The sequence below is a fragment of the Bufo gargarizans genome, chromosome 7 (genome assembly GCF_014858855.1).
Source record: "Bufo gargarizans isolate SCDJY-AF-19 chromosome 7, ASM1485885v1, whole genome shotgun sequence".
In the NCBI taxonomy this organism is placed as follows: domain Eukaryota; kingdom Metazoa; phylum Chordata; class Amphibia; order Anura; family Bufonidae; genus Bufo; species Bufo gargarizans.
The window spans coordinates 90,652,550-90,678,559 of record NC_058086.1 but is presented as its reverse complement, the minus strand read 5'-3'; the positions used below and the strand labels follow the sequence as shown (position 1 = coordinate 90,678,559).

Genomic DNA, 26,010 nt, shown 5'->3' with positions numbered 1-26,010 from the left:
ATCAAAGACTTGAAAAATGTACAAGACTTTTGACTAAACACACTCACAAGGCAATATGGTCACATTTGCAATTCTGAGATAAAAGCATCAAATGAACATTGGGATGGATTATCCATGTATGCATTTTTTTACATTTTAGCTTGAGTAACCACTTTAAAACATTTTAGACCATATTAAAAGAGATATTTCTTAATACTGGCACATCATACGTCTGGTGAGCAGATATCTGTTACTCTTGCAGCATTCAGACTTCACATGTTCTGGTGAAGTACACCAATAATACCAGACTGGAAGACCCACTTTTCAAAATGAGGTTCAGGTTCATAAATATGGAGCTAGTACAAAACTGGCGTGAAGGCATTATTAGATCTGCTCCTTCTACTAATGGGTGTCCGTGATAAGATTTCCAAAACTTTGAGAAGGAATTTTAGACCATTCCCCCAGAAAATGTATTTCAGTTCATCAATATTTCTGGATGGTTTCTGTGCACAGCCCTCTTTACGTCATAGAGTGAAGATAAGGCCTCAGACCACAATTTATTAGCAATCAATGCAGAAATCCAGGTGATTCCTAAGGGTTCATCTCTTTTATTGCAACTGTACAAGATGAAAAAGATAGCAGGCTGTACACTATAGTTTTTTTTTTGTGGTCTCTTGGTTTAAAACTGTTAAAGTATATATGTCTGATATGGAGGAAGAATAAATGAATATAGTGAGTATAAAATGTGGTTGTCATATGAGAGTAATTTTAGGCAAGATAGGGGAGATTTATCCAAACTAGTCGAAAGGAAAAATGGTTTTGTTGCGCCTAGCATCCAATATGTTTCCATCTCTCATTTTTTTAGAGCTCCATTGGAAAATAAAAGGATCGATCTGATTGGTTGTCAGGACAACTAAACCAGTTTTCCCTTGCACCAGTTTTGATAAACCTCCCCCAATGGGCTAAGAAAAAAAAAAGAAAAGGAATTCCCTTTTAGAATAGCTGTTTTCTATTTGTGGCTTGACTTACGCATTTTGAAGGGTCTGTCTTTTTTTTTAAATGGAAGGGAAAGTGTGATAAAAATAAAATAAAATGTGCTTCTGCAAATAAGAAAATCAGTTGAATTGGGCAAAATAATTCATTTTCAATAATAATATATTATATTAACCTGCTCAGGACCGCCGTACGCAGGATTGAGTCCTGGCGGCGGCACTGCTCTTCTGGGTGGATGCATATACACGTCCTCCCGCGATAGCCGAGATTTCCTGTGAATGCGCGCACACAGGCGCGTGCGTTCACAGGAACGGAAGGTAAGCGAGTGGATCTCCAGCCTGCCAGCGTCGATCGTTCGCTGGCAGGCTGGAGATGTGATTTTTTTTAACCCTTAACAGGTATATTAGACGCTGTTTTGATAACAGCGTCTAATATACCTGCTACCTGGTCCTCTGGTGGTCCCTTTTGCTTGGATCGACCACCAGAGGACACAGGTAGCTCAGTAAAGTAGCACCAAACACCACTACACTACACCCCCCCTGTCACTTATTAACCCCTTATGAACCACTGATCACCCCTGATCACCCCTGATCACCCCATATAGACTCCCTGATCACCCCCCTGTCATTGATCACCCCCCTGTAAGGCTCCATTCAGACGTCCGTATGATTTTTACGGATCCATGGATACATGGATCGGATCCGCAAAACACATACGGACGTCTGAATGGAGCCTGACAGGGGGGTGATCACCTCATATACACTCCCTGATCACCCCCTGTCATTGATCACCCCCCTGTAAGGCTCCATTCAGACGTCCGTATGATTTTTACGGATCCACGGATACATGGATTGGATCCGCAAAACACATACGGACGTCTGAATGGAGCCTTACAGGGGGGTGATCAATGACAGGGGGGTGATCACCTCATATACACTCCCTGATCACCCCCTGTCATTGATCACCCCCCTGTCATTGATCACCCCCCTGTAAGGCTCCATTCAGACATTTTTTTGGCCCAAGTTAGCGGAAATATATATATACATTTTTTTTTTCTTACAAAGTCTCATATTCCACTAACTTGTGTCAAAAAATAAAATCTCACATGAACTCACCATACCCCTCACGGAATCCAAATGCGTAAAATTTTTTAGACATTTATATTCCAGACTTCTTCTCACGCTTTAGGGCCCCTAAAATGCCAGGGCAGTATAAATACCCCACGTGTGACCCCATTTCGGAAAGAAGACACCCCAAGGTATTCCGTGAGGTGCATATTGAGTCCATGAAAGGGAGACTTTGTGAGAAAATAAAAAAAAATCAATTTCCGCTAACTTGTGCCAAAAAAAATAAATTCTATGAACTCGCCATGCCCCTCATTGAATACCTTGGGGTGTCTTCTTTCCAAAATGGGGTCACATGTGGGGTATTTATACTGCCCTGGCATTTTAGGGGCCCGAAAGCGTGAGAAGAAGTCTGGGATCCAAATGTCTAAAAATGCCCTCCTAAAAGGAATTTGGGCCGCTTTGCGCATCTAGGCTGCAAAAAAGTGTCACACATCTGGTATCGCCATACTCAGGAAAAGTTGGGGAATGTGTTTTGGGGTGTCATTTTACATATACCCATGATGATTTTATTTTATTTTTTTCTTACAAAGTCTCATATTCCACTAACTTGTGACAAAAAATAAAAAATTCTAGGAACTCGCCATGCCCCTCACGGAATACCCTGGGGTGTCTCCTTTCCAAAATGGGGTCACTTGTGGGGTAGTTATACTGCCCTGGCATTTTAGGGGCCCATATGCGTGAGAAGTAGTTTGCAATCAAAATCTGTAAAAAATGACCGGTGAAATCCGAAAGGTGCTCTTTGGAATGTGTGCCCCTTTGCCCACCTAGGCTGCAAAAAAGTGTCACACATCTGGTATCGCCGTACTCGGGAGAAGTTGGGGAATGTGTTTTGGGGTGTCATTTTACATATACCCATGCTGGGTGAGAAAAATATCTTGGCAAAAGACATTTCCCATTTTTTTATACAAAGTTGGCATTTGACCAAGATTGACCAAGGTTGAAGTGGTTAAAAGCAAAATTATGCTTCATATCAATTACTGCTATTCTATTAATGAAAATAATGAGTGTTAGGCTTTTTCTGTTTACAACCAACACAAGCATACTCATAATTATGAGAGTATTATAATATCCTGTAGTGTTGAGTATTAGAATAGCAAAATAGAAAAACAGCATTTTTCCATCTGAACACATGACTCCTCTCTGCTTCTTGCTTATGGGCCAATGAGAAGGAAGCAATGTAAAGTTCACAACAATACTTAGTGCACTAATCAGTAATCTGTAGTCAGACCTACTAAAATGTGAAGTTGCACGTAGTGTGAAAAATTTTCGAATCACTGCCGATTAGCGCAACCATGAATATATTGGAGCACTTGACTCTATCTGCATATAAAGCTATTGTAATGTTCTGCCATGCCAACCATTTTCTCCAGTCTCAGTAAAATTATACCAGGTTGAAAGATGTAGCCAAAGTGACCCACGCCTGTATTTTGTGTTACGAATTAGCATTTCGCGATTTTTACATTGCCGATTTTTCACATTCAATAAAATCTCAAATTCTACAAAATATTCATGAAATATTGTGAATTCGAATAAAGCCCCTGCTGCTCATCACTAATATCCTGTATGTTTTTTTTTTAATCGTCAGCTTTATAATAAAAATAATAAAAAATTACACTTACTATCCTCGCTGCTGTAGCAATGCAACTTGCAGGATAACATGCTGAACTGGTGTCACGGCCACGGTTATGGTCGTGACTCCTTGGGAGCCGCATACAGTTGCCCGCGGTTGTGGTTGTTGTTTCAACCGCAGCTGAGGCATATTGTAGCTGGCCTCAGTGCGGTTGCCGCGGACAACAGCTATGTGTGCGGTTCCCGGGGAGTTGTGTGCGTGTGTGGATGCACTTTGTTTGTATGTCTGGTGTGCACGTGTTGTTGTTTGGTGCGCACGGACATCGTCCTTTCACTGTGGCTGCCCGTGGCAACGTTTGGTATTATGTACATGTGGTGGCAGTGTCTCGGCCTTCGGGCTGTCTCCCAGGACGGCTGCCACCCATGTTGTTGCCAACGGCAACAGCCACAGGGTGATCAGGTTGGTCACTTCCCCTGTATGTGTGTTTTCCCTTCTGTGTGCTGAAAGGGTTAACTTCCTTCCCAGTGTGTGTGTTGTGTCACTGGGTGTGGTTGACCGGTGGGTGTGGCCACTTTGCCCTATAAAGCCTGTGTTTGGTGCACAGCTCAGTAGGTTGCTTTCAGTTATGCTTGGCTGAAGCAGCCTCCTGTGGATTCCATCCTTCTTGTAAGGGCCACCCTTCCGGTCATAAGTTTAAAACCTTTGTTACACGGTGTTATCTAGGTGTGTGTGGGATTGTGTTATTGCAGCCTATGGTCCAGGGTTCCTGTGTGATGTCTGGTGTGTGCTGTGTCCGTTGTTGTTTTGTACTTACAGCACCTGCACATGGGTTCCTGGTTGTGTTGTCTGTGGCAGGTGAGTGATGAGTTGGTTCCATTTGACTGCCACTGCCATAGCTGTTTTTGTATCCCCTGTGTTGCTTGGCCGTTGAGACTCCTGCTCCTCCGTGTCTAGGAGGAGCAGGTCGTCTTACTCTGTCCCCTAGTTCAGGGCCGACTTGAGGGCTTGCAGGGACTTTTAGGTTCCGGCGTATGAGCCCTCCTACCACCAAGGTCGGCTCATACTGACAGGAGACAGGGTCAGCGTTAGGGTCGCAATAGGAGGTGACCTGCCCCCTAACTCTGTGGTCCCGGCCAAGGGGTAACCCGACCATCTCCTGGCACCGCACGGCTGGGGGTTTCCCCCACCGCCAGCCGTGACAACTGGATGGACAAATGTCTCTTTTCGGCCTTATATACTATGTTACTATGTGTAGTGCTGCCATCCGCTGTCCTATTTTGGAATATACTTGTGATAGGACTGGTAGCCTTGTACAGGTTCAGGTGTATCACCACTAAGTAGCACCTTCCCTGATCTCCCGTTCCAGAAGACCTCCCAAGGAAAGCCACATCAGATGCCATGATCGGGGGGGTCAAATGTCTACGATTGGCGTTTTCGCTGATCACAGTAATTAGCCCTGGGTGTCTACTGTGTGAAACAGAAAGTATTCAGCGGCTATGGTACTGCTCAGGAGCAGGCGCTATCTTTAAAGAGATGACATCCACCATATATGTGCAGCGGATGTCATCAAGGGGTTCAAGACACTGAGCGATTCTTGATACGTTTGGCATATATTAAGGCAAAACTGTCTTCCCCTCATGACAAATTTACCCCCAGTATGTCTACCTCAAGTTTAGTCACTAAAAATGTGCTATGTCACACAATTATAGTTTGTTGCTCTGTTATTCATAATAGAATCTGCGATCAAGTTCTATGTAAATAGATTTAAAGGGCTTCTGTCAGCCCACTAAACCCTTTTTTTCCCCCCCGTTAATATTAATCCCTACACTGCAAGCTCCCTGTACATATGCTAAATATTCATTTTCGTTCAGTAGATATTGTTAAAAATCAAGTTTTATAATATGTAAATTACCTTGCTACCAGCAAGTAGGGCGGCTACTTGCTGGTAGCAGCCGCATCCTCCTCTCATCATGACGCCCCCTCCGCCGTTTGATTGACAGGGCCAGGGAACGGGTTCGTTCTCTGCTGGCCCTGTTCGAATTCAAAATATCGCCCTGTTCGAATTCAAAATACGGTGTAGATGTGACGTCATCGGCGCAGGCGCATTGAGGATGGAGCGGCCGACAGAGCGGCCGCCTCTCAGTGCGCCTGCGCCGATGACGTCACATCCACACCCGGCGCAGGCGCATTGAGGATGGAGCGGCCGGGAGAGAGGCCGCCTCTCAGTGCGCCTGCACCGATTAAAGAAAGGTACGGCGCAGGCGCGATATTTTGAATTCGAACAGGGCCAGCAGAGAACGAACCTGTTCCCTGGCCCTGTCAATCAAACGGCGGAGGGGGCGTCATGATGAGAGGAGGATGCGGCTGCTACCAGCAAGTAGCCGCCCTACTTGCTGGTAGCAAGGTAATTTACATATTATAAAACTTGATTTTTAACAATATCTACTGAACGAAAATGAATATTTAGCATATGTACAGGGAGCTTGCAGTGTAGGGATTAATATTAACGGGAAAAAAAAAAAAGGGTTTAGTGGGCTGACAGAAGCCCTTTAACTTTTTCATTCCAGAGTAAAGTCAGACTTACTTCACTGCAAACACCTATGGTGCTCTGAGGAGACTATTGACTTTGTACTGAAAAGGTTAATCAATAGACCTTAAAGCTATGCTTCATTAGCTACTGTTGAGGAATTGTTAGACAGCTTGACAAAATCCATGAATTTTAAAGCGGAACCATGCTTTTAAATAAAAATAAGTTTACAATTTTAAATATATAATTTTTAGCGTTGATCGAGCACCAAAGTGCTCGGGTGCTCTGGCCGAAGACATCGGGATGCTCGGGTGCTATACCGAGCACCCCAGTATAATGGAAGTCAATGGGAGAACCCAAGCATTAAACCAGGCCCACACTGCTCTGAAGAGAGGAGGGTGCCTGGTTCATAAGAAAAGGGCAGAAATTGATGGAAACACCACCAAAATGGTTCTGGAACAGCATGGGGAGGATGTCTCGATGCATCTTGAACTCCCAGGTCACTGCTGGGAACGATGTTGTCCGAGTAGTATGCCACTTTTACAGACTGATAATAATATGCACAAAACCGAAGATAAAATCGATTTTAGAGGAAAAATTGTTATGAAACATTCTTTCCTGTATATTTACTTACATATAAAGTGCAAGTTCTGCCAAAAACTACAAGAAAGAGGCACTCCGATACAATCTGTATATCACATAATGGAGGGCCTCATTCACATTGTGGTTCAATTGTTCATGTAGTGGGACTCCTACACTCCTAAAGCCTATGCACTAAGTGAAATGGCTGCCAGAAATTACAAGGAATCAGCTCTCCAATACACCCTTTGTTACACATAAAGGAGGGAATCATACACATCCGTTAAAATTTTTTGATTGATGGCCTGCTGGTGACCCTCTAAAACATTTGGAGCAAGGGCCTGCTGATCTGACCATCTAAAACATTAGGGGTGAGGGCCTGCTGCTGAGCTGACCATTTAAAAAATTATGGTTGAGGGCCTGCTGCTGAGCTGACCCTCTAAAACATTATGGTTGTGGGCCTCTTGCAGAGCTGACCATTTAAAAAATTATGGGAGAGTGCCTGTTGCTTAGCTGCCCATTGAAAGAATTTACAGTGTTCAAAGCAGGGTGGGTCGACTGAATACTTCAGCTAGGAATAATGGAATAGGACTCCAGTTCTATTTTGTTGGTTTTCAGAACTAAGACCATGATTAAGAGGGACGATTGGGGGCATCCGTATTGCGCCGGTAGACGTGAAATTCTTGGACTGGCGCAAGACGAACCAAAGCGAAAGCATTTGTCAAGAATGTTTTCATTAATCAAAAATTAAAGTCGAAGGTTCGAAAACGATCAGATACCGTCGTAGTTCCGACCATAAACGATGCTGACCGGCGATCCAGCGGCGTTATTCCCATGATCCGTTGAGAAGTTTCCGGGAAACCAAAGTCTTTGGGTCCCCTGGGGAGTATAATTGTAAAGCTGAAACTTAAAGGAATTGACGGAAGGACACCACCAAGAGTGGAGCCTGCGGCTTAATTTGACTCAACACAGGAAACCGCATCTGGCCCAGAAATGGAAAGGATTGACAGATTGATGGCTCTTTCTCGATTCTGTGGGTAGAGGTGTATGAACATTCTTAATTGAAGGAGCCATTTGTCTGGTTAATTCCGATAATGAACGAGACTCCTCCGTGATAACTAGCGACATGACCCCGGGCAGTGACGATTGTGTTGACCAGACTCTTGGATAGTGAGACTGGACCCTGTAAAAGATTGTAGGTGGGGGCCTGCTGTTGAGCTGACCCTCTAAAACATTATATGCGAGGACCTGCAGGTTAGCTGACCCTGTAAAAGATTTTAGATGCGGGCCTGCAGGTGAGCTGACCCTGTAAAAGATTGTAGGTGAGGGCCTGCTGGTGAACTTACCCTCTAAAAGGTTGTAGTTGAAGGCCTGCTAGTGAGCTAACCCTCTAAAAAATTATATGCGAGTGACTGCTGGTCAGCTGACCCTGTAAAACATTATATGCGAGGGCCTGTTGGTGAGCTGACCCTGTAAAAGATTTTAGGTGAGAGCCTGTTGGTGAGCTGACCCTGTAAAACACTGTAGGTGAGGGCCTGCTGGTGAGCTGACCCTCTAAAGAATTATAAGCGAGGTCCTGCCGCTGAGCTGACCCTGTAAAACATTATATGTGATGGATGAGGAGGAGGAGAATGAGAAAAGGAAGATTCAACCATATACCCTTGTTTGTGGTGGAAGGGGTGCATAGGAATACAGTGTATTCAGTACATGGAGGAGTGGAGGAGTGGAGAAGTCATGGTCAATGCAGGCCTTGTTCCTTTTTTATGAGTCAACCTTTCAGCATTTTCAGTTCACAGGAGGATACGCATATCTGTTATAATGCCACCAGCAGCACTAAATTCCCGCTCAAACAAAACGCTGGCTGCAGGGCAGGCCAGCACCTCCAAGGCATAGAGCACCAATTCGTGCCACATGTCCAGCTTGGACACCCAGTAGTTGTAAGGCACTGAGGGATCATTGAGGACGCTGACACGGTCTGCTATGTACGCCTCACCATCTTCCAAAATGTTTCCCTCCTTGTGACACTAGACCGTGCATCAGGGTAAGAGTGCTGGCGGGGTGACATGAAACTGTCCCAGGCTATGGAGAGTGTTACCCTGCCTCTGTTGGAACTACTGTGTGTTCCCCTAGTCTCCGCTCCTCGGTTGGCCAAGGATCTACTGACTCTGCCGCCAGAGTTGCCATATGGAAATTTTGGGAGCAGTTTTTCAACAAGGATCTTCTAGTATTGCACCGTTTTGCTCGTGCTCCACACCAGAGGAATGAGAGATGAGAAGTTATCTTTGTAGCAGGGGTTGAAAAGGGTGAACAACCAGTAATCTGTGTTGTCTAAAATGCGTATAACGCACGGGTTGCGGGAAAGGCAGCCTAACATGAAGTCAGCCGTGTGTGCCAGATTACCAACAGGCAAGACTTCGCTGTTGTCATCAGGAGGATCACTCAATCTCCTCATCTTCTTCCTCCTATTCTGCCCACCCACGCTGAACAGATGGAATTAAACTTTCATGGGTACTACCCTCTGTAGCAGAGGCAACCGTCTCCTGCTCCTCCTCCTCCTATTCATCGTCCAATTCGTGCAGAGAAGATGAACTGAGGGTAGTCTGGCTATCACCCTGTGTAATGTCTTCCACCGTTTCCACCTCTTCCACAGGCAAAGCGTCCGCCTTCATTGTGAGCAGCGAGCATTTGAGTAGACACAGTAGTGGGATGGATACACTGATAATAGCGTTATCACCGCTTACCATCTGTGTTGATTCCTCAAAGTTTCTTAAATCCTCACAGAGGTCAGACATCCATGCCCACTCCTCGCTTGCGATTAGCAGAAGCTGATTGGAAAGGCGACGACTATGTTGCAGCTGGTATTCCACTACTGCCCTCTGCTGCTCACAAAGCCTTGCCAACATTTGGAACGTGGAGTTCCAGCATGTGCTCACGTCGCACAACAGCTGGTGAGTTGGCAATTGCAAGCGTTGACAGACCGTCTGAAGCTGTCGATGACTCTTGGAAATGTGCACACACGCGGAGCACCTTGACCAGTAGCTCAGGCAAACTGGGGTAGGTTTTGAGAAACCGCTGAACCACTAAGTTTAAGACATGGGCTAGGCATGGGATGTGTGTGAGCTTGCCGAGCTCCAAAGCCGCCACCAAGTTACGGCCATTGTCAGACACAACCATAACTGGTTGTAGGTTGAGGGGCGAGAGCCAAAGCTCAGTCTGGTCTCTTTTCCCCTGTCACAGCTCTTTTCCCCTGTGGCGGTGTGTTGTTTGTCCCCTAAGCATATCAGCTTCAGCTCGGCCTGTTGCCGGTTCCCCACTGTTTTGAGCAACCAACTGATGACTGACTGGTACTGCACATGGATAATTCGGAGGTAGGGGAGAAGAAGAAGTGGGGGTTGGAGCCACTAACGTAGGTGCTGGTGGAAACCCTGATCAACGTAGGGCCCGCAATCCTTGGCGTTGGTAGCACCTGTTCCATCCCAGTGTACGACTCGCTCCCGGCCTCCACAACATTCACCCAGTGTGCCGTCAGGGAAATGTAGAGTCCCTGGCTGAATGCACTTGTCCATGTGTCCGTGGTTAAATGGACCTTCCCAGTAACTGCATTGGTCAGGGCATGTGTGATGTTACGGGACAAATGTTGGCTAGGTACTACGTAAGGCGGGACGGCTGCCGAAATCAGGCCGCGGAAGGCCTAAGTGTCCACAAGCCTAAATGGCAACTTTTCCAGGGCCAGTAATTTGGAAAGCTGCTCATTAAGTGCTATGGCCTTTGGGTGTGTGGCTGGTTATTTGTGCTTGCATTCGAATGCCTGGGTTAAGGACATTTGTATGTTACGCTGGGACACGGAAGTGGATCTGGTCGCTGATGGTGCTTGCAAAGGTCCAGGTGCATCGCGGGAGGCATCTGGGCCTGTGCCTTCGACAGAGGATTGGCCAGCACGTAACACAGGGGAAGAGCAGGCAGTGGTGTGACCCTCAGACACAGATTGTGGACCCAGGCGTTCGGCTCACCTATTAGGGTGCTTTGATGCCATGTGGCGGATTATGCTGGTGATGGTAAGGTTGCTAGTGTTCACGCCCCTGTTAATTTTTGTATGGCACGGGTTGCAAATTACAATTGTTTTGTCGTCCGAACTTTCTTCAAAAAAGCGCCAGACTGCGGAACACCTACCCCTTAGCAAGGGAGATTTACGCAAGGGGGTGCTCCGGGGAACAGTTGCGGGCCTGTTTGGTGTGGACCACATTCTCCCTTTTGTAACCCTACTGCCTCTTCTAGCCTTTTGCGGTGCAGCAGATCCCTCCCCCTCTATACTGCTGTCCTCGCTCGGCTTTCCACCTTCCCAGGTTGGGTCAGTGACTTCATCGTCCTCCACCTCCTCTTCCACTTCCTTACTCTGCTCATTCTCCTGACTTTTTGACCTAACCAAACTCTTGAGAAATTAATTGGTGTTGATTTATTGGCAGCTGTGTCTCATCATCATCCACCTCATTAAACAGTAATTGCCATTCTCCACTGTCATCTTTTTTCAACCACACACGTTACACTGCAGATGTGGCGCTGGTAATGTCACTGTCCGCAGCAGACACCGTCTGCGGAAAAAGTACACTGTATGTCAGAGATAATTTTTTTTCAGCGCACACATTGCACTGCAGAAAAAGTCTATTGAAAAAGTATACTGGATGTCACAGATACATTTTTTTTAACCGCACACTTTACACTGGAGATGTGGCACTCGTAATGTCACTGTCAGAAGCAGACACCGTCTACAGAAAAAGTACACTGGATGTCACAGACAAATTTTTTCTGTGCACAGATTACACTGCACATATGGTGCTAGTAATGTCACTGTCCGCAGCAGAAACCGTCTACAGAAAAAGTACACTGGATGTCACAGATATTTTTTGGATGCGCGCACTTTAGATGAGGAGATGTGGCGCAGCTAATGTCACTGTCCGCAGCGGACACTGTCTACGAAAAAAGTACACTGGACTTCAGATATTTTTTGGATGCTCACACTTTACATTGGAGATGTGGCGCAGCTAATGTAACTGTCTGCAGCTGACACCGTCTACGGGAAAAGTACACTGGATGTCACAGAAATTTTTGGGATGCGCACACTTTACACTGGAGATGTGGTGCAGCTAATGTCACTGTCTGCAGCGGCCTAACTATTGTATGCTATTTAGAGCAGGATGCGCTAGAAATAGATATTGCTGACACACACAATAGTCCCTAGAAAGACTTTTAGGTCTGTAAAGTATTAGCAACTTAGCATTGCTGTCCGGGAACCCCTGATGAAGCCAGATTAGCTGGGGAAACATGTTGGGGGACAGAGTTTAGTGTTTTTTAGCTTCTGAAACCTGTCTGCTCCAAGTGAAAAGTGCAGTCTAGCGTCAGTACAGTTCCACAAGCGAATAGTGGCTAAATTATACTAACATACAAAGGACGTTCAAGCACTGAGTGCTATATAGGTAGCAAGTGTGTGATCTGGGGAGTGCACCCCCATTGGTCATAGCAACTATAGCACATCAAGCTCACTACAGACTAGGCATCAGATAGTTTTAATCCTCTTTAGCTCACAGCTATTAAAGTATTTCTTAAACACTTTATTAAAAGTTATGTTTTATCATCTGGTACAAGTGAGGTTATTGGCCGAATTAGGCTTTAGTTGTTGATGAGCAGGGAATGGGACAGGCCAGCAGGACTGCACTTCAGGACATAGGAGCAACTATTGTTACATAATTACACTAATGCATAATGGGAGTGCTTTAAATCTACTTTCGATAAGTATATTGTTGAATGTTGAGTGAATCAAAGTGACATTTATTGAATTCGATCACAATTTCAGGAAAACTTCAATTTGCAATGAATATGAATTTCTTCTCTCTTCGTTGTAACAAATCGATTTTTCCTACATGGCTACATGTGTTGCAAAGTGAAAGTAAGAAGCATGGAAAGGAGATATAACCCATAATGCCATGTATCCTGTCAATCAGCAGATACCCATCCCCTGTGATGTCACAGTCTTATAAAAAGCCTAATCCCGCCTGCTCTCTCCCATTTTACAATGAAGTGAGCATTCAGACAGATGTGCAAGTTCTAGGGATAGAGTTTAACAAAGCTTTACTTGTAGAATCTTGGATAGGGACAGTGCAGGGAGATCATAGGGAACATTTTTAGACACTGTAGGGAGAGCAAAGGGAGACTACAAGGACAGTGCATGGACAGTGCATGGACAGTGCATGATCTGTGTAATTGCCCTGTGCATCTTGTTCCACTGCTGTGCCATTAATTCTTAATCTGTTCTGTCATACTGTTCATAGACTGACTGTGCATCAGACTTAGTATCAACAGCCGGTCTAAAATATAGGTGCGTGTAAATAGTTCATCTGCTGAGCCTTTAATAATGAATCTATTCAGTTATACATAGATGCACAGTGCATCAGACTCATTGTCAACAGGTGGTGTAATCTATTGGCACGTTTATATAGTTCATCTGCTGGGCCATTTATACATAATCTGTTCTGTTATACCTATTGAAGACTGTGAATCAAAATTAGTCTCAAAAGCTTGTCTAATATATAGGCGCATATACCTAGTTAATCTGATGTGCCATTAATAATTAATCTGTTCAGTTATACATAGACGTACAGTGCATCAGACTAATTGTCAAAAGGTGTTGTAATATACAGTGCCTTGCAAAAGTATTCACCCCCTTGACTTTTTTTCGTATTTTGGTGCTTCACAACCTGGCATTAACATGGATTGTTTGAGGATTTGCAACATTTAAATTCATTAACATGGATTGCTTTGAGGATTTGCATCATTTAATTTACAGAATATGCCCGCAACTTTGAAGATTTTTTTTATTTTTTTTTATTGTGAAGCAAACAACAAATAGGGCATAACTATTCACCCCCCTAAAGTCAATACTTTGTAGAGCCACCTTTTGCAGCAATCACAGCTCCAAGTCGCTTCGGATAAGTCTCTATGAGCTTGCCACATCTTACCACTGGGATTTTGGCCCATTCCTCCTTGCAAAACAGCTCCAGCTCCTTCAAGTAGGATGGTTTGCGCTTGTGAACAGCAATCTTAAGTCTGACCACAGATTTTCTCTTGGATTGAGATCTGAGCTTTGACTAGGCCATTCCAATACATTTACATGTTTCCCCTAGCCTCAAATCACGCACAGAGTTGTACAGGTTTTGCTCAAGAATATCCCATTATTTAGCACCGTCCATCTTTCCCTCAACTCTGACCAGTTTGCCAGCCCATGATGCTGCCACTACCTTGTGTTCTTTGGGTGATGTGATGTGTGGGCTTTGTGCCAGACATAGTGTTTTATTTGGTGTCCGAGAAGTTCAATTTCAGATCAGAGCACCTTCCTCTATACATTTTGGGAGTCTCCCACATGCCTTTTCGCAAAATCACAACATGCCTATTTTGTTTTTAGCTGAAAGTAATGGCTTTCTTCTGGCCACTCTGCCACAAAGCCCAACTCTATGGAGCGTATGGCTTATTTTCGTCCTATGTACAGATACTCCAGTCTCTGCTGTGGAACTCTGTAGCTCCTCCAGGGTTACCTTAGGTCTCTGTGCTGCCTCTCTGATTAATGCCCTCCTTGCCCAGTCCGTGAGTTTTGGTGGGCGGTCATCTCTTGGCAGGTTTGCTGTTGTGCCATGTTCTTTCCATTTGGTTATGATAGATTTGATGGTGCTCCTGGGGATCATCAAAGATTTGGATATTTTTTTATAACTTAACCCTGACTTCTTCACAACAACATTGTCACTTATTTATTTGGAGAGTTCTTTGGTCTTCATGGCAGTGTTTGGTTAGTGATGCCTCTTACTTAGGTGTTGCAGCCTCTGGGGCCTTTAAAAAAAGGTGTGTATATGTAATGACACATAATGTGACACTTAGATTGCACACAGGGGGACATCATTTTCACAAATTATGTGACTTCTGAAGGTAATTGGTTGCACCAGAGATTTTTATGGGTTTCCTAACAAAGGGGGTGAATACATACCCACGTGCCAATTATCTGTTTTCTATTTCTAAACAATAGTTTTATTTTTTTTATATTTTTCTCATTCCACTTCACCAACTTAGACTATTGTGTTCTGATCCATCACATGAAATTCTGATTAACAAAACATTGAACTTAAGGCTGCAATGTAGCAAAATAAAAATAAAAGTTAAGGGGGGTGAATACTTTTGCAAGGCACTGCATAGGCGTATTTTTCTAGTCTACCTGCTACACTTTTCATACTTTATCTGTTACATTACTGATTCAGTTAGGCTACATTCAAGCGACCGTAAGTGTTTTGCGGTCTGCAAATTGCGGATCCGTAAAACACGGATACCGGGTGTGTGCATTACGCATTTTGCGGAACGGACAGGGCAAGTCCTATGATAGAAATGCCTATTCTTGTCCGCACAAGAATAGGACAAGCTCTATAGTTTTTGCGGGCCATGGAGTGGAACTATGGATGCGGACAGTACACGTCGTGCTGTCCTCATCTTCTTCGTCTGAATGCACCCTTACTGTACATTATGGCCAGCAGACAGTTGCCTGGGGCCTCACAAAGAATGGGCGGTGGCAAAAATGTTGCTATAGCCAGAACAAGTAGCAGCAGAAGAAGGGGTGGTGGTAGAAGCAGCCACAGCAACAGGCCAGAGCTGCCACTGACATCAAGCATTTGTGTTTTGACCAACAATACAGCTGTACTGGAATGGCTGACTCGCTCTTTAATGTAATCTCTAGTGACAACAGATACACTCAACCAGGAAGCGTGGGTTCCCATTAGTTGATATGGAACAACCTTGTGAAACTAGCGATGAAGACAGTTGGGTGATAGTATGTGTTGCGAGCAGTCAGGGAACGTGTCCATGAGTCTGGTGAGGGTGACATAAGGCATGAACAGACATTAGTGTAGACATAGCCAATCACATGTGGGAGCCGGGTAAAGCGGGGCATCATTATCAGGGGGTGAGGGTGGTAGCAGGCTGGTGAGACAGCAGCAGGGTGTCAGCTTGCCGAGGAGTTCAGCATTTAGATATTTTTTTGCTTTACTGAAGGATATTGTGTGCTTTTTTGTGGTTAGCTAGGAATATTGGTGGCCTGCATGATTATGTGCACGGCCATATACCGTATGTGACCTGCCTGTTATTCAGCCACACAGTAACTGTTTTGCTACCAGAAATGACTATATGTGCATGATCCTGCACTGCAATGTTATGTACACCAGGAAAGATTCTCCATAAAGTTTAACTTCAGGCGGAGATAGACCTGATTTAATGCGATTCATGACAAATTAATTCAGATTAAGGGTCCATTCACACGTCCGTTATAACACTCAGTTTCCGTTCCGATTTAAATCGGAACGTTTTTTCTGATCTCTAAATTTCAATTGCCTCTGCAAAAATGCGGACACCAATTATAGTGCTGTCCGAATCACGGAATCCGTTCCGTTTTCCTATTTTCCAGTATGCGGATCCTGAAAAAAATATTAAGCTTGTCCTACTTTCTGTCCGTTTTTCGGGTCCATTGTCCATTCAAGTCAATGGATCCGCATAAATGCGGATGACATGCACAAAACCATCTGAATGTCATCCGATTTTGCGGATCTGTTGACAGGAAAATGGATGAAAAAAAAAACAGAATAACGGAAACACGAAACGGATTCAGAAGCACTTTAGTAAAAAAAACGTAACGTTGTACTGAAAAACGGATCCACAAAAAAAAGGATCGTTTATCTGGAAAGGTAAAAACACTGACGTGTGAATGAACCCTAAAGAAAAGAAAATTGAAAAATTTGTCGAAAAGACCGAATCAAATTTTTGAAAACTTTGTTCATCTTTAGTATTGTTAAATACATTTCAAGTGGTAACAAGATCAAGCAAATAAAATTAAAACCCACACGGCTTACAAATAGTGTAAAAAGGGCAATAAATGACAAAAAGAATGCCTTTAAAATTAAATTCTTTAATGACAGGCATTGTGAGAAGGAACTGGTGCAAGGTGAATGTGGTGCCCATTTTTACAAAGTGTGATAGGTCTTCACCAGGTAATTATAGACTAGTAAGTTTAATATTTATTGAGGGAAAATGTTTGAGGGCCTTCTATGGGATTACATAAAGAATTATGTAACTGTCAATAATATAATATATTAAGTGATAACCAACATGGTTTTTCTAAGGACAGAAGCCGTCAAACTAACTTGATTTGCTTTTATGAGGTGAGTAGAAGCCTGGACAGAGGGAAGGTTGTGGATATTTTGTTTTTGGACTTTGCAAAGGCATTCAATACTGTACCTCATGGACGCCTAATGGGTAAATTGAGGTCTATTGGTTTAGAATATTGAATTTGGAATTGGATTGAAAATTGGCTTCAAAATGGTATCCATAGAAATATGTTCAATGATTCCTACTTTGGACTCCCAGGACAGAGATATACTATATGAAGCATTGGTGCGACCTCACCTGGAATACGAGATTTAGTTCTGAGCACTAGTTCATACAAAGAATGCCCTAGAGTTAGAAAAAGAGCAAAGGAGAGCAACTAAACTCATAAAGGGCCTAGAACATCTTAGCTATGAGCAAAGGTCAAAAGAACTGAATTTGTTTAGTCTTGAAAAAAGATGTCTAAGGGGGAACATAATTAACCTGTACAAATATATAAACAGACCATACAAGAAGCTATTCTGTCTTAAACCCCCTCAAAAAACATTTGGCCACTCCCTATGCCTGGAGAAAAAAAGAATCAGTCATAAGAAGCGACAAGCATTCTTTACAGTAAGGGCTGTGAATCTCTGGAATAGTCTGCTGCAGGAGCTGCAAATACAGTAGATAGCTTCAAAAAAGGTTTAGATTACTTTTTATTTCAAAATAACATGAAGATGGACATTGAGCCAGGGATTTGTTCTGATTGCCACATCTGGAGTGAGGAAGGATTTTGTTTCTCTCATAGTGGTGTTTTGCTCAATATAACAGGATCAATATAGCAGAATTACAGATTGGACTTATTAGACTTTTTTTCCCCAACGTTAACAACTATTTAACTATATCTCATGATGTTGGATTTAATGGGATTTTTTTCCTATCCATTTGCCATGCATATGCTATTACCATCTGCTATCTTCTGTATTCCTACAGTAGTGTTGGCCAGTTGCACCCAGTAAAAATTAATGGGATGCAGTCCTGGAGAACTCCTTTTACTTCACTTTCGGGAATAAGTACAATGCTCTAACATAGAAGAAGAAGCAGCATGCTCAGTTTGGCACACTCTAGTCCTTCTGATTTGCAAAGCAGTCGGATGAACACCCTCCAATGTTCGAAATAGCAAAAGTCTTTCAAGTAGTCGATGCTGCTGGAAAGCATATCACGTTCCCCCTGTTAGCTCTGCTAAACAACTGACACAGCTCATCATTTTCCAGCTCTGATTGGCACATTAACCTACCCTATACTTTTTTTTTGTGTGTTATGAAAGTCAACACAGTTCTTAAAAGGAACCTGTCACCCTGAAAATACAGTACAATCTGCCGGCAGCATGTTATAGAGCAGAGGGAGGTAGGTGAGTGTAGCTGGCCAGCTAAGACCTGTCCTAGGTTGCTAATATAGCTTATATGTTTATGCATTAAAGACAAAAGCAGAGTTATTTACTGTGACATAATGTTTTGGATGTCATATAACTGTTATATTTTGTGTTCACAGAAGCAGAAAAAGATTCACTAATAGTGTAAGGTAAGCTCAGTGGCACAGCAGAGACAACAGAAAGCATAATGTTAATGTGTTGTTGCTGGGCAGAAGTCTAGAAATATCACAGCCAGCTTCTCACACAGCACGAGTTTTCACCAATCACAGCCAGCCTCACACAAAGTCTGTCTGGGAATTCCCCTAGCAGGAGCTGCTAGAATAATTATTCACCAGAGACAGGAGCTGAAGAGACCTTCACTCCACTGAGAGCTGTGTTTGTATGGAAGCAGGAGAGGCCAAAACAGGTATTTAAAACAGTAATATAATCAATATAGTCATATATATATATATATATATATATATATATATATATATACATATACAGTACAGACCAAAAGTTTGGACACACCTTCTCATTCAAAGAGTTTTCTTTATTTTCATGACTATGAAAATTGTAGATTCACACTGAAGGCATCAAAACTATGAATTAACACATGTGGAATTATATACATAACAAAAAAGTGTGAAACAGCTGAAAATATGTCATATTCTAAGCTCTTCAAAGTAGCCACCTTTTGCTTTGATTACTGCTTTGCACACTCTTAGCATTCTCTTGATGAGCTTCAAGAGGTAGTCACCTGAAATAATTTTCACTTCACAGGTGTGCTCTGTCAGGTTTAATAAGTGGGATTTATTGCCTTATAAATGGGGTTGGGACCATCAGTTGCGTTGTGGAGAAGTCAGGTGGATACACAGCTGATAGTCCTACTGAATAGACTGTTAGAATTTGTATTATGGCAAGAAAAAAGCAGCTAAGTAAAGAAAAACGAGTGGCCATCATTACTTTAAGAAATGAAGGTCAGTCATTCCGAAAAATTTGGAAAACTTTGAAAGTGTCCCCAAGTGCAGTCACAAAAACCATCAAGCGGTACAAAGAAACTGGCTCACATGTGGACTGCCCCAGGAAAGGAAGACCAAGAGTCACCTCTGCTGCGGAGGATAAGTTCATCCGAGTCACCAGGCTCAGAAATCGCAGGTTAACAGCAGCTCAGATTAGAGACCAGGTCAATGCCACACAGAGTTCTAGTAGCAGACACATCTCTAGAACAACTGTTAAGAGGAGACTGTGTGAATCAGGCCTTCATGGTAGAATATTTTCTAGGAAACCACTGCTAAGGACAGGCAACAAGCAGAAGAGACTTATTTGGGCTAAAGAACACAAGGAATTGACATTAGACCAGTGGAAATCTGTGCTTTGGTCTGATGAGTCCAAATTTGAGATCTTTGGTTCCATCCACTGTGTCTTTGTGCGACGCAGAAAAGGTGAACGGATGGACTCTACATGCCTGGTTCCCACCGTAAACCATGGAGGAGGAGTTGTAATGGTGTGGGGGTGCTTTGCTGGTGACACTGTTGGGGATTTATTAAAAATTGAAGGCATACTGAACCAGCATGGCTGCCACAGCATCTTGCAGCGGCATGGTATTCCATCCGGTTGGCGTTTAGTTGGACCATCATTTATTTTTCAACAGGACAATGACCCCAAACACACCTCCAGACAGTGTAAGGGGAATTTGACCATGAAGGAGAGTGATGGGGTGCTGCGCCAGATGACCTGGCCTCCACAGTCACCGGACCTGAACCCAATTGAGATGGTTTGGGGTGAGCTGGACCGCAGAGTGAAGGCAAAAGGGCCAACAAGTGCTAAGCATCTCTGGGAACTCCTTCAAGACTGTTGGAAGACCATTTCAGGTGACTACCTCTTGAAGCTCATCAAGAGAATGCCAAGAGTGTGCAAAGCAGTGATCAAAGCAAAAGGTGGCTACTTTGAAGAACCTAGAATATGACATATTTTCTGTTGTTTCACACTTTTTTGTTATGTATATAATTCCACATGTGTTAATTCATAGTTTTGATGCCTTCAGTGTGAATCTACAATTTTCATAGTCATGAAAATAGAGAAAACTCTTTGAATGAGAAGGTGTGTCCAAACTTTTGGTCTGTACTGTATATATATATATATATATATATATATATCTTGTTAGTATTGTAATTGGAACTGTATATTGAATCAGTTATATGTGTGTTAACTTACAGTTCCATCAATTGCAAAGTACAAATACAAATTGCAAGCTACAGTTGCAAACTGTGAACTACTACAAACACCATACAAATATATTGCAGTCCAAATTGCATACAACTATACCAGATCATACTCAACCAATCTGCAAATAGTTACTGCTAACTGCATACCGCCATTTTGTGATATATTTTCAACACGTGTTTTGTACATGGACTATCTGCTGCGGAGGTGGCAGTGTTATATATGAAGAAAAGTTGAAGTTAATAAAGAAGTTATTTTCAAGCATTTGGTGTGCTCTTTAAACCTACTGTTTCCGTAGAACGGCGCTAGAGGAATTACAGAGTAATAGATAGTCTGGTTAGACTAAAATTCTGAGATCTAAAAATTCTTCTAATGCCACAGCGCAAAAGGCACTTCATAGTGCTGCGCCTGCTACAGTGAGTAGATTGATATATAGGTTAATAAGAAAATATTCAGTGTAAATTGTAATGAATTAATATAAATCTGTCACTTTCTATGGTTTGGAAGTGACAGATTCTATGGTTTGGAGTCATGTGGGCGGTCCCATCAGTGACTGACCGCTAAAGCTGCATGACAAAACATATAGGAAATGCTGTCAATCAGTGAATAGGACAGCCTACATGACTCCTAAGAACTGAAAGAGCAGAGTTTTCAATTAATTAATTACTAGTTAATTGCTGAAAGTTTTCCCATAAAACTATACGTCAATCTGCTTAGCTCCAACTGCTCTGGAACATGGTGTCTGCAGATTGTGCTGTATCTTCATGTTGACAGACTCCCTTTAAAAGATACATAGGACATAGGAATTACAAAACATCTCAACACAGGGAAGCCCAATTTACAGAGTATCAGGGGTCAAACAATGAGGAAGGCACATTCTACGTACTCAATGCGTATCTGCTTGCGGCAGGGAACTGTATTCCTCATGCAGGTGCCACTCAGTGGATCTACATCTTCTACAATGACAAAAGGAGCTTCCTCCAATGTAACGATGCTCAGATGTTCATCTTTATGCTCCTCTGAATTTGGATATAGTTCAAACACTGGCCACACGTAATACTTCATTTGTAGACTCCGGTCCTTGTATTTGCCAACCTAAAATTAAAAGAAAAAGAGATGATTGATAAACAGGGTAATAAGCCATGCCACCATAATATTTACACCAATTTCAAATAACCAACATAAAAAAAAAATGATTTTGAGGGACATACAGTGAATGTGTGCAGAGAGGCTGATGGCTTTCATTAAACCTCAAACAAAAAAGAGTGGTAGGACAGCACCACTTACTTGAATTCATTCAAGAGGCTTTGCGGCGGTGCTCGTGACGTCAGGTCCCGGCCTCATAGACCCCACAAATACCAGAAAAAACGAAGAAGGTCACGGCACTCCAAAGGCTATTCAGTGTTTTTATTACACCACAAAATCAGCAGCTGCTGATTTTGTGGTGTAATAAAAACACTGAATAGCCTTTGGAGTGCCGTGACCTTCTTCGTTTTTTCTTTCATTAAACCTCCCTATAGATTCCTAAATAACATAATGCAAGTAAAACCTGTCCAGGAAATGACCTCTGATGTGAAAATATTGTTAAATCTGATGGTATGTTCGTTATTTTACATTTGGGCACCAAAACTCAAGTTCTGACGGTTAAAACAGATCTATAAAGTTCAGACGTGCGCAGGTTGGATTATTAATTAAGCAGCAGAGTGGTTTAAATTAAAATTTCATGTAAAAATAATGCAAGGGCTTTTTTCTACAACAGTATTTTTTACTCCAAATTCATTGCTTTGAATTTTAAAGGGCGCACAAACTGAAAAGAGCTGAATATCCTCCAGTCGTAGGGACCACTGGATACTACACTAAAGCCTCTTTCACACAGGCATCGCGGGTGAGGGCCGGATGAGATGTGGGCACTTTCAGGGAAAATCGTACGAGGAGGCACGCAATTGCAGTCAGTTTTGACTGTGATTGTGTTCTGTTGTTCAGTTTTTTCCGCTCAAGTGCAATGCATTTTGCACGCGTGTGGGAAAAAAACTGAATGTGGTACCCAGACCCGAACCCGGACTTCTTCACTGAAGTTTGGGTTTGGGTTTGGTGTTCTGTAGATTTTATTATTTTCCATTATAACATGGTTGTAATGGAAAATAATAGCATTCTTTAATACAGAATGCAAAGTCCAATGTCAATTGAGGGTTAAAAAATAATAAAAATATTACTCACCTCATCCACTTGGTCGTGCAGCCGGGATCCTCTTCTTTGTTCTTCATGAAGGACCTGCAAAAGGTCCTTCTATGTTCCTTCAGCAGGACCTGCGCTGACGTCACCACGCTCAACACGTGATGAGCGCAATGTCCTTCAAGAATAACAAAGAAGAGGATCCTAGCTGCACGATCAAGTGGATGTAGTGTGTAATGTTTTTATTATTTTTTTAACCCTCAATTGACATTGGACTTTGCATTCTGAATTAAAAAATGCTATTATTTTCCATTATAACCATGTTATAATGGAAAATAATAGTGAATGGGGTCCCAGGTCGCTCATCCCTCGTCTCTATAGCAACCATGTGTGAAAACCGCACCGCATCCGCACTTGCTTGCAGTGGCGATTTTCAAGAATATAGAACATGCTGCAATTTTCACACAACACACAAGTGATGCGAGAAAAATATCGCTCATGTACACAGACCAATTGAAATGAATGGATCAGGATTCAGTGCGCGTGCAATGAGTTCACCTCACGCATTGCACCTGTGCGGAATACTCGCCCGTGTGAAAGGGGCCTAATGGCTCGGGATGCGTTCAGTGAAACTCGCACCATTTTGCAAGCAAATTCAGTCAGTTATGTCTGCGATTGTGTTCAGTTTTTTTCTGCGTGGGTGCAAGGCGTTTTGATGCGTTTTTCACATGCATGATAAAAAACTGAAGGTTTACAAACAATATCTCCTAGCAACCATCAATAAAAAAGGTATTGCATCCGCACTTGCTTGCGGATGCAATGGGTCTTTCACTGAAGTCCCATTCACTTCTATGGGGCCAGGGCTGCGTGAAAAACGCAGAATATAGAACCTGCTCGTTTTTTACGCGTGAAAAAACAAACAAACGCTCATGTACACAGACCCATTAGAATGCCTTTGCGTCATGCATTGCACCGGAGCGGAAAACTCGCTTGTGTGAAAGGGGTCTAATATCCCAACTGCACTGCAAACACAAAAAAAAAACCACAGCAATTCTGTCAGTTTTTTCTGCTGTTCACTATGGAGTAAAATAAAATGTTAACTTTAGGTGATACCAAATATGTTATGTATAGTAGTATATTAAAAGTATTTTGCTTTTGCACAAAAAAAATAATGTTTTCTGGAAAAAAATATATTTTTGGAGGTGTCACTTTCCAAGAGCCATATATTTTTTTCAAACAATGTAGATGTATGAAGGCTTGTATTCTTGGGGGTATGAGTTGTAGTTTTTACTAGTACTAGTACATATAATTTATGGACTCATAAATGAAAAAAAACTGCAAACTCACATTTTTATTACATAAAGTGTGGAGCCAGAAAAATAAGTTGTCTTTATTCTACAGGTTGTCACTACTGAAGAGACATTTTCTTTTAAACCATAAAAAAAAATAATCTGAAATGCTTACTCTGGGAAAAGAGAAATAAAGATTGTGGCATTCACCACTTAAAAAGATTTTTCCAGTATTCCATAATTGCAGTACAAAATGCCATAGCAATATGGTGGTACAGTACACAGGGCAAGTTAAAAGGCGACGGCTGATTTGTGCACTTACGCTTACTCTTGGCCTTGGGCTAAGGCAGCGAAAAATGCCCCTTTAAGTAGTGAGTGCCGCAATCTTTATGTCTCTTTTCATTCTGTATCATTTTGTTTATGTCGCTGAGCATCAGTAAAGAAATCCTGGAAAAACCTTTTAATACTTACTGTCCATGTGTGTGGGAGAATTAAAGGGGTACTCCAGAGAATTAAAGGGGTACTCAGTAATATACCTACCCAAAATATGCATTACAACTACTGTGAAGTATTAATAATGGCTAGTTTTCTTACGGGTCCCATAAATACAGACCAATGGTTGGCAGAGGCATCACATGTTTTCTCTGAACTGGGCAACGTGAATGAAGATGTACCGAGTAATTTAAAAACATTATTTAAGGATCTGAATATTTGTTACTTCAGAACGTACCTCTATTAAATTAAATCAGCTAATAGAACAAACTCTTAAATTTAAAAATGACCCTGATTTCCCTAGAAAGGAGAGCAACCTTCAAACATCAATAGAAAATTATCACGCTTCTATCAAAGAAAGAAAACACAAACAATATAAAAAAGATCTTTTAGAATTTAAAGAAAAACGTGCATACAATCGGTTTGCGGAGAAAAACAAACCTACTACCGTTGAAGCATCCTCATCCAAAATTGAAACATCTGACACAGATAGATCTGTTGATTTCTCCTTTAGAGGTAGACCTAGATATAGGGGAAACCGAGGAAAAAGGGGCTCTCAAAATTACAAAAAATGGGGAAACCAAAACAGGGGTCCCCAAACAAATTCAGAGGAACAATTTTCCTGGTTTGCCCTCGAATTTTTTAGAACCGGGGGGAATCCCTTACCATTTAAGGGATCGCCCCAGACAAGAAAAATAGTTGGTAACACCAGCGGTCAAATCATTAATCTAACTAAAAAAACTCTCAGTGAGGCAGAGTTAAATGTTCTTGCCAGGGGTACATCCTTCATACCCATAACAAGATTCAATTCCTTTTCATGGATAAAAGATAGCAATCTCCTCAGTCGTAAACTTAAATGGAAAAAATATTTCAAACATAACGACCAAGGAGAAAGTGTGAGATTGGGTATCAGTGTGGAGGATGTCCCTCTGGCAAGGACAATGACTGACCTCCTAAGGGAGGGAGAAAAGAAGCCTGGAGAAGGCCCGCATACAAACCTTAAATTAAAAAGTATTAACCACCTCCCCAAATGAAAACAAATAGTATTGATTTATTCCTCAACTAACTAGACAAACTAGAAGCAAACCAAGGTAGAAAAAATCTAAAATCTAACCTTGGCCGAGATGAAATAGAGGCTATGGTGAAGATTGAAAAGGACCATGACATCATAATCAAGTCCTCTGATAAAGGAGGCAACTTGATTGTGATGGAACATCTAGAATATAAGCGTATGTGCTATGCTATTCTGAATAACAAGGAAGGATACGATACACTGAAAGTGGACCCTACACCTAATTTCTTTGCACATCTGGAAACTATACTATAAGAGGCCTTTGAAGCAAAACTAGTGTCTAGTGACAAAATTAAATTCATGTTGAAACCATATCCCCAAATTCTTACTTTTTACACCATACCTAAAATTCACAAGGGCTTGATCCCTCTAAAAGGTCGTCCTATAGTGGCTGGTATAGATTCTCTAACTC

General features: G+C 42.4%; 1 protein-coding gene across 1 annotated transcript in view; it reads right to left on the bottom strand.

The window, feature by feature from the left end:
- GRIN2B (glutamate ionotropic receptor NMDA type subunit 2B) overlaps positions 1-26,010 on the bottom strand; it is a 551,074-nt gene that overhangs the window by 102,814 nt on the left and 422,250 nt on the right. Inside the window, exon 4 of the mRNA XM_044301863.1 lies at positions 21,460-21,668. Within this exon, the coding sequence (XP_044157798.1) occupies positions 21,460-21,668 (209 nt within the window). The remainder of the gene's footprint in view (positions 1-21,459; positions 21,669-26,010) is intronic.